The sequence below is a fragment of the Saccopteryx bilineata genome, unplaced genomic scaffold (assembly GCF_036850765.1).
Source record: "Saccopteryx bilineata isolate mSacBil1 unplaced genomic scaffold, mSacBil1_pri_phased_curated manual_scaffold_82, whole genome shotgun sequence".
NCBI lineage: Eukaryota > Metazoa > Chordata > Mammalia > Chiroptera > Emballonuridae > Saccopteryx > Saccopteryx bilineata.
The window spans coordinates 32,903-50,000 of NW_027095501.1; the positions used below are offsets into that span (position 1 = coordinate 32,903).

At 42.8% G+C, this 17,098-nt stretch overlaps 1 protein-coding gene across 1 annotated transcript in view; it reads right to left on the reverse strand.

The window, feature by feature from the left end:
- LOC136318368 (uncharacterized) overlaps window positions 1-13,507 on the reverse strand; it is a 45,715-nt gene extending 32,208 nt beyond the window's left edge. Inside the window, 1 exon segment of the mRNA XM_066250703.1 lies at window positions 13,360-13,507. Within this exon segment, the coding sequence (XP_066106800.1) occupies window positions 13,360-13,507 (148 nt within the window).
- Window positions 13,508-17,098: the final 3,591 nt, after the last annotated feature.

Below are 17,098 nucleotides of genomic sequence, written 5' to 3' on the forward strand. Positions count from 1 at the left end.
CTGTGGAAAGAACTAAAGCCTCAAGTTCAAGATGCAAACAGAACTCCAAGTTTTCTTAACCCCAACAAACCTACTCCAAGGCATATCATAATGAAATTGACACAAACCAACAGCAAAGAAAAAATTCTCAAGGCAGCCAGGGAAAAGAAGAATACAACATATAAAGGAAGGCCCATTAGATTATCATCAGAGTTCTCAGCAGAAACTCTACAAGCTAGAAGAGAGTGGACCCCAATATTTAAAGTCCTGAAAGAGAGGAACTTTCAGCCACGAATACTATACCCATCAAAGCTATCCTTCAAATACGAAGGAGAAATAAAAACATTCACAGATACAGAAAAGATGAGGGAATTTATCATCAGAAAACCCCCACTCCAGGAATTACTAAAGGGGGTTCTCCAATCAGATACAAAGAACAAAAAAAAAACAGAGCCACAAGTAAAAGCTCCAAGAAGAACACAATAAAACCAAATTTAAACTGTGACAACAACAAAAAGAAAGAGGGGGAGAAGACGGAGATTAACAGTAGCAAAGGACGATGGAGTGCAAAAGTACTCACAAAATAGTTCGCTACAATGAACAGGGTAGGGACCCTTTTCATTACTCAAAGGTAACCACCATTGAAAAAACCACCACAGAAGCACATGAGATAAAAAAGATAGCAACAGAGGAAAGATGTATGGAATACAACCAAATAAAAACAAAAGATAGAAAAACGAAAGAGAAGGATCAAACAAGACACAAAACTAACAGAAAGCAAGATATAAAATGGCAATAGGGAACTCACAAGTATCAATAATTACACTAAATGTAAATGGATTAAACTCACCAATAAAAAGGCACAGAGTAGCAGAATGGATTAAAAAAGAAAATCCAACTGTATGCTGCCTACAGGAAACTCATCTAAGTAACAAGGATAAAAACAAATTCAAAGTGAAAGGCTGGAAAACAATACTCCAAGCAAATAACATCCAAAAAAAAGCAGGTGTAGCAATACTCATATCGGATAATGCTGACTACAAGACAGGAAAAGTACTTAGAGACAAAAATGGCCATTTCATAATGGCTAAGGGGACACTGAATCAAGAAGACATAACAATTCTTAATATATATGCACCAAACCAAGGAGCACCAAAATATATAAGACAGCTACTTATTGATCTTAAAACAAAAACTGACAAAAATACAATCATACTTGGAGACCTCAATACACCGCTGACGGCTCTAGATCGGTCATCCAAACAGAGAATCAACAAAGACATAGTGGCCTTAAACAAAACACTAGAGCACCTGGATATGATAGACATCTACAGGACATTTCATCCCAAAGTGACTGAGTATACATTTTTCTCCAGTGTACATGGATCATTCTCAAGAATTGACCATATGTTGGGCCACAAAAACAATATCAGCAAATTCAGAAAAATTGAAGTTGTACCAAGCATATTTTCTGATCATAAAGCCTTGAAACTAGAATTCAACTGCAAAAAAGAGGAAAAAAATCCCACAAAAATGTGGAAACTAAACAACATACTTTTAAAAAATGAATGGGTCAAAGAAGAAATAAGTGCAGAGATCAAAAGATATATGCAGACTAATGAAAATGACAATACGACATATCAGAATCTATGGGATGCAGCAAAAGCAGTGATAAGAGGGAAGTTCATATCGCTTCAGGCATATATGAACAAACAAGAGAGAGCCCAAGTGAACCACTTAACTTCCCACCTTAAGGAACTAGAAAAAGAAGAACAAAGACAACCCAAAACCAGCCGAAGAAAGGAGATAATAAAAATCAGAGCAGAAATAAATGAATTAGAGAACAGAAAAACTATAGAAAAAATTAATAGAACAAGGAGCTGGTTCTTTGAAAAGATCAACAAAATTGACAAACCCTTGGCAAGACTTACCAAGGAAAAAAGAGAAAGAACTCATATAAACAAAATCCAAAATGAAAGAGGAGAAATCACCACGGACACCGTAGATATACAAAGAATTATTGTAGAATACTATGAAAAACTTTATGCCACTAAATTCAACAACCTAGAAGAAATGGATAAATTCCTAGAACAATACAACCTTCCTAGACTGAGTCAAGAAGAAGCAGAAAGCCTAAACAGACCTATCAGTAGAGAAGAAATAGAAAAAACCATTAAAAACCTCCCCAAAAATAAAAGTCCAGGCCCTGATGGCTATACCAGCGAATTTTATCAAACATTCAAAGAAGACTTGGTTCCTATTCTACTCAAAGTCTTCCAAAAAATTGAAGAAGAAGCAATACTTCCAAACACATTTTATGAGGCCAACATAACCCTCATACCAAAACCAGGCAAGGATGGCACAAAAAAAGAAAACTACAGACCAATATCTCTAATGAATACAGATGCTAAAATACTAAACAAAATACTAGCAAATCGAATACAACAACATATTAAAAAAATAATACATCATGATCAAGTGGGATTCATCCCAGAATCTCAAGGATGGTTCAACATACGTAAAACGGTTAATGTAATACACCATATCAACAAAACAAAGAACAAAAACCACATGATCTTATCAATAGACGCAGAAAAGGCTTTCGATAAAATACAACACAATTTTATGTTTAAGACTCTCAACAAAATGGGTATAGAAGGAAAATATCTCAACATGATAAAGGCCATATATGATAAACCATCAGCTAACATCATATTAAATGGCACTAAACTGAAGGCTTTCCCCCTTAAATCAGGAACAAGACAGGGTTGTCCACTCTCTCCACTCTTATTTAATGTGGTACTAGAGGTTCTAGCCAGAGCAATCAGACAAGACAAAGAAATAAAAGGCATCCATATCGGAAAAGAAGAAGTAAAGGTATCACTTTTTGCAGATGATATGATCCTATACATCGAAAACCCCAAAGAATCCACAAAAAGACTACTAGAAACAATAAGCCAATACAGTAAGGTCGCAGGATACAAAATTAACATACAGAAGTCAATAGCCTTTCTATATGCCAACAATGAAACAACTGAGAAGGAACTCAAAGAATAATCCCCTTCACGATTGCAACAAAAAAAATAAAATACTTAGGAATAAACATAACAAAGAATGTAAAGGACTTATATAATGAAAACTATAAACCATTGTTAAGGGAAATCGAAAAAGATATAATGAGATGGAAGAATATACCTTGTTCTTGGCTAGGAAGAATAAATATAATCAAGATGGCTATATTACCCAAAGCAATATACAAATTTAATGCAATTCCCATCAAAATTCCAATGACATTTTTTAAAGAAATAGAGCAAAAAATCATCAGATTTATATGGAACTATAAAAAACCCCGAATAGCCAAAGCAATCCTAAAGAAAAAGAATGAAGCTGGGGGCATAACAATACCTGACTTCAAACTCTATTATAGGGCCACGACAATGAAAACAGCATGGTATTGGCAGAAAAATAGACACTCAGACCAATGGAACAGAATAGAAAGTCCAGAAATAAAACCACATATATATAGTCAAATAATTTTTGATAAAGGGGCCAACAACACACAATGGAGAAAAGAAAGTCTCTTCAATAAATGGTGCTGGGAAAACTGGAAAGCCACATGCAAAAGAATGAAACTGGACTACAGTCTCTCCCCCTGTACAAAAATTAACTCAAAATGGATCAAAGATCTAAACATAAGACCTGAAACAATTAAGTACATAGAAGAAGACATAGGTACTCAACTCATGGACCTGGGTTTTAAAGAGCATTTTATGAATCTGACTCCAATGGCAAGAGAAGTGAAGGCAAAAATTAATGAATGGGACTACATCAGACTAAGAAGTTTTTGCTCAGCAAGGGAAACTGATAACAAAATAAACAGAAAGCCAACTAAATGGGAAATGATATTTTCAAACAACAGCTCAGATAAGGGTCCTAATATCCAAAATATACAAAGAACTCATAAAACTCAACAACAAACAAACAAACAATCCAATAAAAAAATGGGAAGAGGATATGAATAGACACTTCTCCCAGGAAGAAATACAAATGGCCAACAGATATATGAAAAGATGTTCATCTTCTTTAGCTATTAGAGAAATGCAAATCAAAACGACAATGAGATACCACCTCACACCTGTTCGATTAGCTGTTATTAGCAAGTCAGGTAATAGCAAATGTTGGAGAGGCTGTGGAGAAAAAGGAACCCTCATACACTGTTGGTGGGAATGTAAAGTAGTACAACCATTATGGAAGAAAGTATGGTGGTTCCTCAAAAAACTGAAAATAGAACTACCTTATGACCCAGCAATCCCTCTACTGGGTATATATCCCCAAAACTCAGAAACATTGATACGTAAAGACACATGCAGCCCCATGTTTATTGCAGCATTGTTCACAGTGGCCAGGACATGGAAACAACCAAAAAGCCCATCAATAGATGACTGGATAAAGAAGATGTGGCACATATACACTATGGAATACTACTCAGCCATAAGAAATGATGACATCGGAACATTTACAGCAAAATGGTGGGATCTTGATAACATGATACGAAGCGAAATAAGTAAATCAGAAAAAAACAGGAACTGTATTATTCCATACGTAGGTGGGACATAATAGTGAAACTAAGAGACATTGATAAGAGTGTGGTGGTTACTGGGGGGGAGGGGGGAATGGGAGAGGGATAGGGGGTGGGAGGGGCACAAAGAAAACAAGATAGAAGGTGACAGAGGACAATCTGACTTTGGGTGGTGGGTATGCAACATAATTGAACGACAAGATAACCTGGACTTGTTATCTTTGAATATATGTATCCTGATTTATTGATGTCACCCCATTAAAAAAATAAAATTATAAAAAAAAAAAAAAAAAAAAAAAAAAAAAAAGACACTCCAGTCTTTGCAGGCATCACTGTTTTCTCAATTTCTCTGAAACTGTTTGTTGCAGGTGTCAGTTCCTTCCATTGTTGGGGTATGCGACCCTTTTATGGAAAATGAAATGCCATCTCCATGACTGTCTTAGAGTTGTGTCATTCCCTCCTTCTCTGTTATTCCTTATGCTCCTCTGTGTCATTACGGTAGCTCACAGATCACTGAGGGTTCAGGGACATTTTTTTATTGATAAGAGGAAGTCCTGACCTATTTCCTGCCTGGTGGATTGTGCGTGTATGTGAATGTCAGTATTTCTGAGCAGGATAAGTTATTTCAAGTTATCTTTTCCTTTATGAGTGATGACATCACTGTGATAGGGAATATTGTGGTTCAGCTCCTTTACGAGGTGTTCCTTTACTGAATTCCACTGTGGCAACAGTGACAGTTCTGTATTCCTTGTGCTCCACTGTGCTTGATATCTGAGTTTTAAGACAGCGGCCCGAGATGATAGATGTGAGTGGTACTCCTGGTACTGTAACCGATGTCTATCCAATGGTCTGCTACAGGGAGATGGCTTTGCCAAAGTCAACTCACTGTTACTGTTGGCATTCTCAACAGCAGTTTGATGGCTCATTAGTCTCGCCTCCCATATGTTAAGCTTTTGGTGTTTGCCTATGCAAGCTTCACTTGTCAGTCCTGTTTTTCCTGCATGCCAACAAATTTCTCTCTATGACTTATGAGATCATTAGGTCAGTCCCTCACATTTCCCATTAGGTATAGTGACATGTTGTCTGGTGGTGGTAGTTTTATGTGAAAAGGTTTCCAATATGTTTGTTTAAGCTGATGAATGTGTGATGTATACCTGGCCAATCTTATGGGATCATCAATACAGGATGTACAAATGAGAAGGTGCTGAGGAAAGTCATTGGCCCTCCTTTATTCCCTGCCTGCTCAGAAGAGATTGTTATGGGAGATGGAGGGCTGTCACCTTCTTTGTTCCTAAGGTGCTGTAGGTGAGAGTTCGTGAAGGGGTTGTACTTACTTAGGGAAAGTGATCTCTGCATTCAGTTTGTTGGTCTTTCTGTGTCTAGGTGCAGGCTGAGAGGGAATGTCAAGGTTCCATGACTTCCATGTTCACGAAGTGTCTTGGACATGGTACCAATAACTGTTGCTGTATGTTTCCAACTGGACATAGTCTCAGTGCCTCCCCTATGTCTTTATTTATTTGTTTATTTTATGTGCTGTTTACAGAACCCTGGGTGTGTGTGAATCTGGAGGACCTGGTTTTGTCCTGGACAGGGCAGTAGGATGGGCTCTGTGTCCTGCCTGTGGTGCATTGCTGACAGTGGTGGGTTTTTCCTGCCGGGGAATGTGGTGTAGGGTACTTTGTGCATTCTCATTACAGATGTTGGGTGTCCTGCATTGCTTTGGAATTGCCTTTGGGTCCGTGTTTCAGGGTGCGGTCCTTGGGTAGTGTTGAAGTCTGTTTTGATGGATGTGGCCTGGTAAGAAGGGCTTGATAGATGTCTCTGCCGTCTTCTCTCTTTACTTTAGGTTTTGTGTTCTGTATTGTGTCTGTGCACCTGTTTGGGGTTGAATGCTGATGACCTGTGGCTGAGGGTGTGTGTGTGGCTTGCTCATACTGGCCCTGGTGTTGTTTGTGTGTCACAGCTTGTTCATCATTTTGTATGACCCAGAGCTGCTGTGACAGGCCCCACTTTACGGTAATGGTATGATCACTGTGACGCTAGGAACTTTGCCATCATGGTGCGTGTAGCTTTGAAAACCCTTTTCAGTAGAGGCCACCTGAAGGGAATAGAAAGGGGGAGCTGCGCAGTGAGCAAATTGTTGATGGCACTACTGTGGGTTTCTTGGCGCTGGGTTTTGACATCAGGGAGAGGCCCTTAAGGTTTCCTCCATCAACAGGGACATAAAGTGTTTTTCAGTGATTATGTTTCCAGTACATTTCTGTTGATTAGTCCACTTGCCAAAAATGACAAACTGCTGTTGAAAATGAGCAGCTGTCACTGTGAAATGGATGGCTGCAGAGGTTGTACATGCTGAAATTACTGCCTTTCTGGTTTTCCAGGACCTGTAAGTGTTCTGCTTGTTTGTTCCATTTCCTTTTTTATTATTCTGGTATTGGGTTTGTTGGAGAGGTGAGGCTTTCAGAGTTTTGTTTTCGTGTTTTAGTTTCACCCAGAGTTCAGAAAGGTTTTGATCAGTGTGGCTGTTTTGAATTATAGTCCTTTAGGATTTTTCCTTCATCTCACCGTTTGCTTGCTTGTTTGTTGACATGCTAATTTTGTGTTGCTCGAGGACTTTGTTCATATTTTCCATACTTCTATTTGTTCCCAGGGTTTACTGGGGTGCAGTGCTTGTCCATGTATCCCACCTGTTCCTAAGTTGTCTTTGGCGTTGAGGTGGGTTCCCTTACCATGAGTGTGTGGTTTGAGGTCCCATCACTGTGTGTCACATGTGTATGTCAGCCTCTGTTTGCATTGTTGGATATGATTTCTTTGCCCTGGATGAGCAGATAGTGCTTCACTGCATGTGTTCTTTCAGTCTTGTCATCGATCAGAGAAGGGAATGATATAGCATTTGGAATAGAGTTTTGTTCCTGTTGTAGGGTTTCAGCTGCTGTTGTATTGATTCTACTGGTGCTGAGTGCATTGATTCCACGTGTCTGTTTCTCCCAGCGCTCCCTGAGTGTGGAAGTCAAGGTGTTTCATCACTGTTCAGTGCTGGGTGCTGCAAAGCCCTTCTTTTCTGGGTCCAAGTGAGTTTTCTGGGTGAAATATGTGAAAAGCTCTTGGTTTTTCTGCTAACAATTGCATTACTATGGGACTTTCTCTCATTTCGCTATTTTCAAGTACCAAGGAGTTTGTCAGGTGTTGGATCAGTACTTTGTTGGACTGTAACCATAGTGTGCATTGCAGTGTGCTACCATGGACTGTTTTGATAAGCTGTGTAGTGATTTTGTTGACTGAAAGCACATTTTTCATAAATGCTAGCTGTTGTCTTGATGCAAATTTAGTATGACTATCTATAGCACCTGTACTCTTTCTCAGCTTAGGAGGCGTTACTGGAATGTGACGATGAATTTCACGGGTCATGGGAGCGCAGGAAGTACTTTTCTCAGGGGAGGATATGTACCTTCACTCCTGCAGTTGTGGGATATGTGCTTTATTTCCCATTCCTCATGTCTAAACCTCTCAATGCATGTATGAGTTACCCATGACCCTCCTGGTCCCATTAGCACGAGATGTTGTCTGAAGCATCTGTGCTCTTGCCTGTTACTCTGGTTTTCTCAATATGTCGGTCCTGGATTAGCAGGAAAGGGAGCACTATTTTTATTGGGGGACAGTGTCCACACTCCATAAAGAGTCAGAGATATACCTCCGTACTCTTGGGGGGCCCATGCTTGTATATGTTGAATACTGGGGTGGTGAGGAATGATCCTGTATGTCCTCAGAGGGCAAGTTCTTCTGCACTCGGATCCATATTTAAGTTTTCGTTCTTGAGTGCTGTTTGCCCAGAGGACATGTTGGGACTTGCACATGACCTGCTCTCCCCGATCATTTCACCTCCCTGGAATTCAATGAAGGGTGCCTTCTCTGCACAGAGAGGTTGGGATGAAGATGCCTTTGAGGGGGGCCAGTTTTCTCCTCATAGCCAATGTGAATTACATGTGTATGGCCAGCAGTTATAGTGATTTGTCGAGGGGAGTCATGCACAGTGTGAGAGGATATAGCAGTGTTATGACAGGGAATCTCTGTATTCCACGCAGAGGTGCTTTGGAACAGTCAGAGGATTAGGACGTGCCCTGACTGCACATTCCAGGATTTCAGGAGGGTTCCTAATACAAGTGGTGTGCCATCTGTATGTCTGCTGCCAGTACCCATGTATGTGCTCCCTGGTCCCACTGCTCATGTCTCAGGGAAGGTCACCCTGTAAGGGTAAATCGGTGTATGCTCCCATGGCAGATCTCCATGTTCTCTCTGTAATCCCTCCGAAGTGCAGGACTGAGGTCCTGTGGCATCATCCAGTAGTCTGCCTTCCTGTACTGTGTCCACTCACAGTTGAAGGATGTGGTCATAGTATGTCACTGATTTTTTTCTCAGGGAGAATGCTTTCCTATCCCCCTCATGATCCAGTGACATGGTGCAGGATGTGTCTACTGAGTTTTTACCCAGATCACCCAATCCTGTATGTGAAGAATGCTTTTTCTTGTCCACGTGGTTGCCAATTGGATAGACTGTGAGACTGAGATGTAGAGGACCCTGGGTCAAGACCCTGAGATTTCTGGTCTGAGTACTGGCTCGCACAGCTTGCACATGGGTTCCTTTGGACTTCTGGTTTGAATGTGGGATCATCAATATGACTCCGTGGTCACTGGATTGATCCCAAGAATCACTGGCCTCAACGTCAAGGTTTCTGGCTTGAGCAGCAGGTTCCTGCTCTCCCTTCGTGGCAGATATGAGAGAGCAATCGCTGACCAGGTAAGGTGCCTCAAAAAACAATAGACAGTTCCTATTTGTTTCCTTTTCTATTTGTCAATATCTATCCCTCTCTTGGTCTCTCCCTCTGTCTATGTAAAAAAAGTGTTGCCATGCAACGCTGGTCCTCTTTCATTCATTTGTAATACTGAAAATGGAAGTGATAGTTGACACGACTGTGTGGTTGCGAATCACAGGTTAGGTGATAGGGCTGTGCAGTTCCTGAGGTCATTTCTCTGTAATTACTGACATTAATCAGAAGTCCCATGACAGGGCTGTATAGTCCTTGACAATGTTAACTATTCTCACTGTCTGACCTCTGCCACTGGTTACTATGGATCCTGAGAAAAAGGCCTGAGAGGAGGGCACCTGAAATAATGAAACATTTCTGGTTCCTTCTACTGGACGTCTTGAGAATAACAGTCTTTGATGGAAAGTCCGCTGTTGGCGGGTATTGGTTCGTGTGAACAAGTACATGTCCCTGAGGTTTCCCACACAGTGAATAAGTGACTATTGTGACTATGGTGTCACCATGTAGGTTCAAATTCCCTGTACGATTCATAGTAGGAATAATAGGCTATGAGAGATTGATTGCTGTGACATAGCTACTTTCTGAAACTGCTGCAGTGCTGACACGGAGACTATTTCCTTGAAAAGGGAAGGAATGCTTTGGGTCATTCTGTTTCCTTTTTCAGTCAGTGTGGTACAGCAGAGTGTGCTGGGACCGAGGGTCTTTTTGACCATTAGGTCTTTGCCTTGTCTTCCCTTAGGTGACTGCTTATAAGTATTGCTTCTTTTATTTGGCTTCCTTATATTTTATGTAGTTATTCTTCATTCAATTTCATAGTTTGTCTTCCATTGATTCATTTCTCCCTTTATTTAATTGTTTTCTCTTTATTTACTTATTAGGCTATTTAGTTAATTGTTTCATAATTTCAATTGTCATCCTTTGGTAGTTCCCTCACTATCTTATTAGGTAGTGGTGCCTGTCATCCCACTGTGCCTGATTCAGCCATTGCAGGGGTAATCTACCCTTTGCTTTTCCTCTTCCTGTCTTCACTGTGCTGCAGATCCTGTTCATAGCTGTGAGACCTCTGCCCAGAGCCTACTGTTCTTGGGCTACAGTGAATAGGGCAGCTTCTCTGGTGTGTGTTCTATTTTTTGGTGTGGTTCTATCTGAGGCTTTCATGGACTTAAATTTGTGTGACCTTCTATTTTTACATCGTGATGTATGGAACTTAACATGAAAGGTTCTGTCTCAGCGTGGATCACCCTGTTTCTAATCTTGATCTTTGTGTCCAAGATTATGTCTGGGAATAAATTTTAGCTTTGAAGCCCTTGGTCCTCCTTTGGTACTCGCAGTGCTCCCCAGAGCCTCCATTGAGCGCATGGGGTCCTGACTTCTCTGTGCTGACTGTTTTGTGTCACGCCTTCTCCTGTTAGTCTGATGAATGAGACCCATCTGCTTGGGATCCTCTCTTCTTCAAGTGTGGGATCCTTTGTCACCCTCTGATGCATGCTGCCATGCATTCTGCATTTGAGGACTATCACTTGAACAGGGGTCAATGGGAAAGGATACATTACTTTGCTTCCCTCTAGTGGTGAAAATGGGAATTAATAGTATTTTATAAGAGGTAATTTTCTTGCATCCATGCTGCTGATCTGCAAAACAGTTTGGAAAGGCCATTGCAACTTCCCCCTGCGGTGTTCGTGACTGTGTCAGAAGAAGGGCTCCAGCCAGAGAACATGGATTCCTGTACATGATGCCATCTGAAGCCACTCACTGCATACTCAAGCTGGATGAGTGTTTGACCAATCCAGTGTCCTCAGGTTTTTGATGCTGAGTCCTCAAAGAGTGCCAGGTTCACATACTCTCCACTGCATCATCATCTGGTCAGGCTGTTCCTCCACTTATTTCAAATGGTGACCGGAAAATAAGACCATGTTAGAAAACATTATGATGAGGTTTTAATTTATATCCTAAGAAATTTGTAGACATCTTTAAAAAATTGATATCATTCTTTGTATACTGTTTTTATGACTTTCACTTTGATTGAAAAATAAATCAGTAACAGTATTTTTAATATGTTCTGCGAGTTACAGTCTGGAGGCATGGTGTTCCGAGAATGAGAAGCTTTATATAAGCGATCTTGTCTCCCCTTTGTGTCATCTGAGAGATGCTCTGTGGGGCACTTGTTCAACATGTGAAGAAGCAGGTCTATAGGTGGTGAATTGTGGAAAGTAATACATGAAGAATGTCGGTTTTAGTTCCATTGCAGCACCAGTAGGAAAGATTCAGTTAAGAGTCAAGGACAGTTGCCTACAGGGGTTTCAGTGGGGTTACAGTTCAGATACATTGTTCTCAGCATGCAGGGGTTCCTGGATCTGCCCGTCTGACTCACAGGGCACTCGTGCCACCAGGGATCTGGGAACACCCAGGACAGTGGTGTGGAGTGAGGTCGTTTGCCATACACTGCTGGCTGCTTCAGATGGTCTGATCTACAATTGCTGTGGCAGCGCAGCACACCTGAGCAGCTTCCCAGGAGGCGAGTGTATGTGTACAGGACCTGTATGAACGTTGAAGAGAGGAGAAAGTGTGGCAGAAAGACTTTCAGTCATTACGGGAACAGCAGAGCAAGGGTGCTGTACGAAAAGTTGTGTTGTTCCTTATATTTCATTTACTGAGTTTAGTGATAGGGCTTTGGGGGAGAGACATACAAAGAACCAATCATTGTTCACTGTACAACTACTGCTCAACTTATGACCACGATTGGTGTTGACAGACCTGTTATAACACGATTCGGTCATAACTTGATTAGGGTACATGTACAGTACTGTGAAATGATGCTATAAAAATCTTTAAGTCATATTTTCTCATAATTTTATTTCATTATTGTTATATATCATAATTTTCTTTGTTCATTTTGTGTCATTGTTATCATCTTTACACCATTTTGTTTTATATCTTTACATTCGTCAGGTTTAAGTGAAACACTGCATTACCAGTACAACTGTTTTAATATTTGCAAAGACAATTTCCTCTTGGTAGACATCTTGGGAGGGGTTTGATGAAAAATATCCAAGACACAAAACACAAATTGCTGTACTGAGTCTGGGATAACAGTTGAAATGGTGCACGCTGAGATGATAGTGCTGTAGGAAGCTGGTCCGCACTGTCATACACCCAGCTGGGCATAGCTTGCGCTGCCAGACGCGGAGCAGTTGTGGGTAGCAATTGTAGTCATACAGTCGAATGGTGGTAAGTTGTATAGGTTGTAAGTCAATCAATACTTGTAGTTTCTTGGCGTTCCTATTGGTGGCTTCCTGTACCTGCCTTGAGTCGTGAGCAACCACATCACGTATGGTGGACTGGACAATGCTATGTGCAGCCAGCCACTGTGATTCGGTTTCTGCTCTCTAGGTCTCAGCCTCCAGGCTGCTTTTTCAAAGAAAGGTGTTCCCTGATCATTTGTGACTGTTCCGGATAGCATTCTCTTGTTTTGGTGCATATCAGTTGCCTAAATCTAAAGTGGCATCTTTTTTATTGCTCACTTTGTCATCTAAGCCACGAGCCACAAGAAATCGTGTGTGTGTTGTGTGGTCATATGTACGCTGGTGTCTATGTCTGTGCCGGTATCAACATTACTAACTGGCTGTTACAGTTCTGGTAGGTGAGAGAGAGGGCTCTGAATGTAAAACCCTTAAAGAAACATTAGCTTCTCCAGCCTGTTCTAGAGTAACTTTGGGGACAGTTCCTGTTCTCGTGGCTGCTGGAAGCTCTCCACAGTCCCAGAATGCCGTTGTCAGGCAGCCCTCCTCAGCTGAGGTCTCGCTGGGGCGGACCGCCGTCCCTCCCGCGTTCCCCTCCCCTCAGCCGCGCGAGTCCGGGCAGGCAGCGTGGACGCAGCTACCCCTCGGCGCTGAGGGGCAGGAGTCGGGACAGCACCGCTGAGGCGGAGGTCTGGGAGATGGAAACTGAGGGAGCGCACGATGACCTGCAGCGTGAGTACCTGAGGAGAAGGCAGCAGGTCTGTGACAGGTGATGGGCAGGCGGAGGGCGGAGGAGGCGCAGCCCCGGGAAGAGGGAGGAAGGCCCAGGGGCCGCTTGAGGCGCCGGCGACTGCGGCCGTGGTCCCAGCAGGTCGGGGTGAGAGGCATCTTGCCCGAGAAGGGAGGGCGCTGGACCTGCGGTCGGAGGCGGAAGGGACTGTCCTCGGGGTTGGGAACAGCGGGTGCATGAGAGGCGATGAGCGAGGAGCTCGGGGAAGGGGTTTGGGGAGCGGGCGCTCAGAGGCGGGAGGGGAGGGCTAGGGGCGGACGGGAGGGTTTGCACAGAAGGAGACAGCGGAGTCGTCTGTGCCGGACTTGGGCCTGAGGAGGCCTGACCCGACAGGAAGGTCTGGAGGGAGGTGGACGGGACACGGGACCTGGGAGGTTTTTGGTTGGGGGGGTTCCCTTCTGTTTGTGGAAAGGCCGAGAGCGCAGAGCGGAGCGCGCTGGGTCGCAGGTGAGTCTCCTGTTCAGTCCTTCAGCTTCTCCCGGGCGGGGCAGGCACGAGGACGCGGTCAGGTGGGGGGTGGAGGCGGCGTCCGTGGCGGCCGGGGGTCCGAGAGGGTGCGCCGCGAGAGGCTCCTGCCTCACCTCCGCCTCAGTTTCCCCATCCTGCACGGTCCTGGGGGCGCGGTAGGAGGGAAGGAGTTATTTTGCTCAGAACTGCGTTGGAATAGTGACTCTGGTCGTGCTGTTGGGAGCCGTCTGTGTCACCGCGGAGGGTCCGGATGTCCGAGGAAGGGAGCAGACAGGACCTGAGCGCAAGGAGGCGGGGAGGTTCATGAAACGAGCCTCTTATTTCTCACACCGTCACTGCCTGAGTGCTGGTGTTGGGAGGGGAGCATATACATCAAACAAAAAGTGTCTTCATCGCTATGTTTATGTGTTACTGGGTGTCACTTCGTCACAGTTGTAGTTTTCTGTGTTTGCAAGGAAAGGGACAGGCCTGAGAAGACTCGAGGTAGTTTTGGTTCAGTCTGTGAAGGGAGAGAAGTGACGAGTGGTGTTTGGATGCAGCGGCCTGTCATGTTTGTCCCCTAGAGAGCTGAGGAATGGGTGAGGGATGCAGCACCAGATAGTTTTGGGAGCGTTGCCGGTATTCGTACAGAATTTAGACACTGCTCAAGTAGGTATTATTTTCCCCAATGGCATCTTGTATAAGTGCACAGTACAGTGTTTTTCCCAGTCCTTTAATTCACCAGAGGTGAGTCGTGAGGGGACACTGTTTTCATTTTCCTGGATTTATAGGTAAAATGCCTTGAAATTCAAGGTGTTGGTGAGGGACGAGATCCTGACTTCTCTAAGAAAGAGGAGATAGCCCATATGTTTGGGGCGGTGGGTTTCAGGGAACAGTAGGGATAGGGAAGAACAAATAGGGGTCCCGCGGGGCCCGCATGTTCCCAGTTGCCTCATGCGCGTGATGTTGTTGCGCTTTTGTCAGAGACCCCGCTGCAGGCACCGCCTCTGTCCCTGCATGGCTTGACTGCGGTCACGCGTAATAGCCCCCTCCTGAGATGCACAGACCGCGTAGTGTGTCGTCGGAGTACGGAGTTCGCATGCTCCCTTCCCGAGCGCTCCTGTGTGCCGCCACCTAGCGGAATTCTGCTGTACACACAGGGAACTATGATGTCATCTCAGAGTGTCCGGAAGTGTCTTCTGTTGTAATAATTAAGGGCATTGAGATCGTGTATCACGAGAGGGGCATCATGCCGAGATGGGGCCATTTCCATGGTTCCTAGGACTCTGGGGTTTTAGGAAAGGAAGCGTGTTCTCTGGGGAGAGTGACAGCTTACATGAAAGGGCTGTGTCATTTCTGAGGTCATTCCTTTTCACAGTCTGTTAGGAAAGATCTCCTGTGTCAGGGTTCTCCATTCCCTCCCACTGAGAAGTTTATCTGGGCTCAGTTCTGCTGTTAGTTACTGTGCTTCTCAGGGATCCTCGCTGACTGAAAAGGATTCCAAAAAAGTTTTTTAGAAAGTTCTTTTGGTGCTCTTTTGTGGACGTCTTGAACATAGCACATTTTATAGGGGCCTTGCCTTACAGTCTCTTGACATTTGAATGAGTATAACTTCAGGTTTCGTATAAGATCACTGTCTGAAAATGATGTCAGTGCGTCATTATTCATTCTATTTGTCTGACATGTGGTGGCTTAGTGGATAAATCTTCAAGCTGGAATGCTGAGGTCTGTGGTTTGAAACCCTGCACTATGTGGTCAAGACACATACAGGAGTTTAAGTTGATGCTTCCTGCTCCTCCCCAATTTCTAAATGTCTGTTGGTCTTTCGCTCTTTCTCTCCTCTGTTCTAAAATAAATAAATAAATAAATAAATAAATAAATAAATAAATAAATTCAATATGTTGATGATCTCCTGTTCTTCGCTGAGAAGAGGACAGTGCTGAGGATAAAGATCTTTTCTGATTCCTCTTCGGAGGTAGAAAGGAGAGTCTGATGAAGATGGAAAGGTATGATATTTTTACTTAACTAGTGATGTGCTAGAGACATGGAAGGAATGTTTCATGGAAGACAAGGAATGCTTTGGTTAATTATGTTTTCCTTTAAAGAAAGGGCTCTTTCATTAACCTTTCTGATTTGATGATGCACAGAGTGATGGAGCTGAGAGAGTGATGTTAGTTGTGTCAGTTTTTTCTGTGTAATTTTCAGTTTGTATTATATGTTATCAGATTGTGCTGGTGTATACTTTGGTGCATGTGTTAATTTTTCTGCTGTCTTCAAAGACTGAGTTGTTGGATTTTTTCCGTAGGTTTAATGAATTAATTAGTTACCTGGCTTATTTATGTACCTCTTTTTTTTAAACTCATGGATGAAATGAATATTCTCATTCTTTTTGTACATTAATTATTTCTTAATTTTGACTGAAAGTTATTTTTCTAAATTTCTTTTTTTTGTGTCTATATATGCATATAGATATGTTTATACATTTAGCCATTTACTTTCATTAGTCTGTCCATTCACTTATTATTATATTGGTCAATACTAGTTTTCCTTGCAGTGTGACTGTGTCCTTGAAGTTATACAGGTGTCTTCTGCAGTCTTCTGTTTAGGTCGAAATCTTTCCTCTGCTTAGGTCTTCGTGGGTGCTAAGCTCACCTGTATGCACAAGGCAATTGCTCACTGGAGAAGCATGCATTGCAGCACTCTTGTGGTGATTACGGTTTATGTGTGCATGTGGGTTTTCTGTGTTTCTGTCCCTGTGAGTTCTTGATTTTGTATTTGATATTTGGACCTTGCCATGAAGGGTTCCATGTCATTATGTGTTACCCTGTTTCTATTTGCCCTTTTTTGGCCAGAATGTGTCTGTTCAAAGAATTTTGGGTGTTAGGTACCTGGTGTGATTACGTCCCTTTAAGTGATATGCATGGTTTCTGATGAGTGTCTGTCTGTTGTGTGCTTTTACTGGGCACTGCTGTTTCTCTCCTATTTCCCATGTGTAGTGCAGGGACCAGAGCTTTTGTCACAGGATTCTTTCCTTTGTCAAGGTGGAATCAGTTTTCTCAGTCTGATGTATGTTGGTCTGCATTATGTATTTCGTAAAGTTCTTCTCCATTACGTTTCCGGTAGAGCAGAAAATTATTTTTGCTGCCCTCCAGTGGAGAAGGTTTGAATACTCCGTCTGTCTAGAAAGCTGCCCAGAAATTTCAGATTAGTGCTGTGCCAGTGTTCTTACAAATCCTATAGCT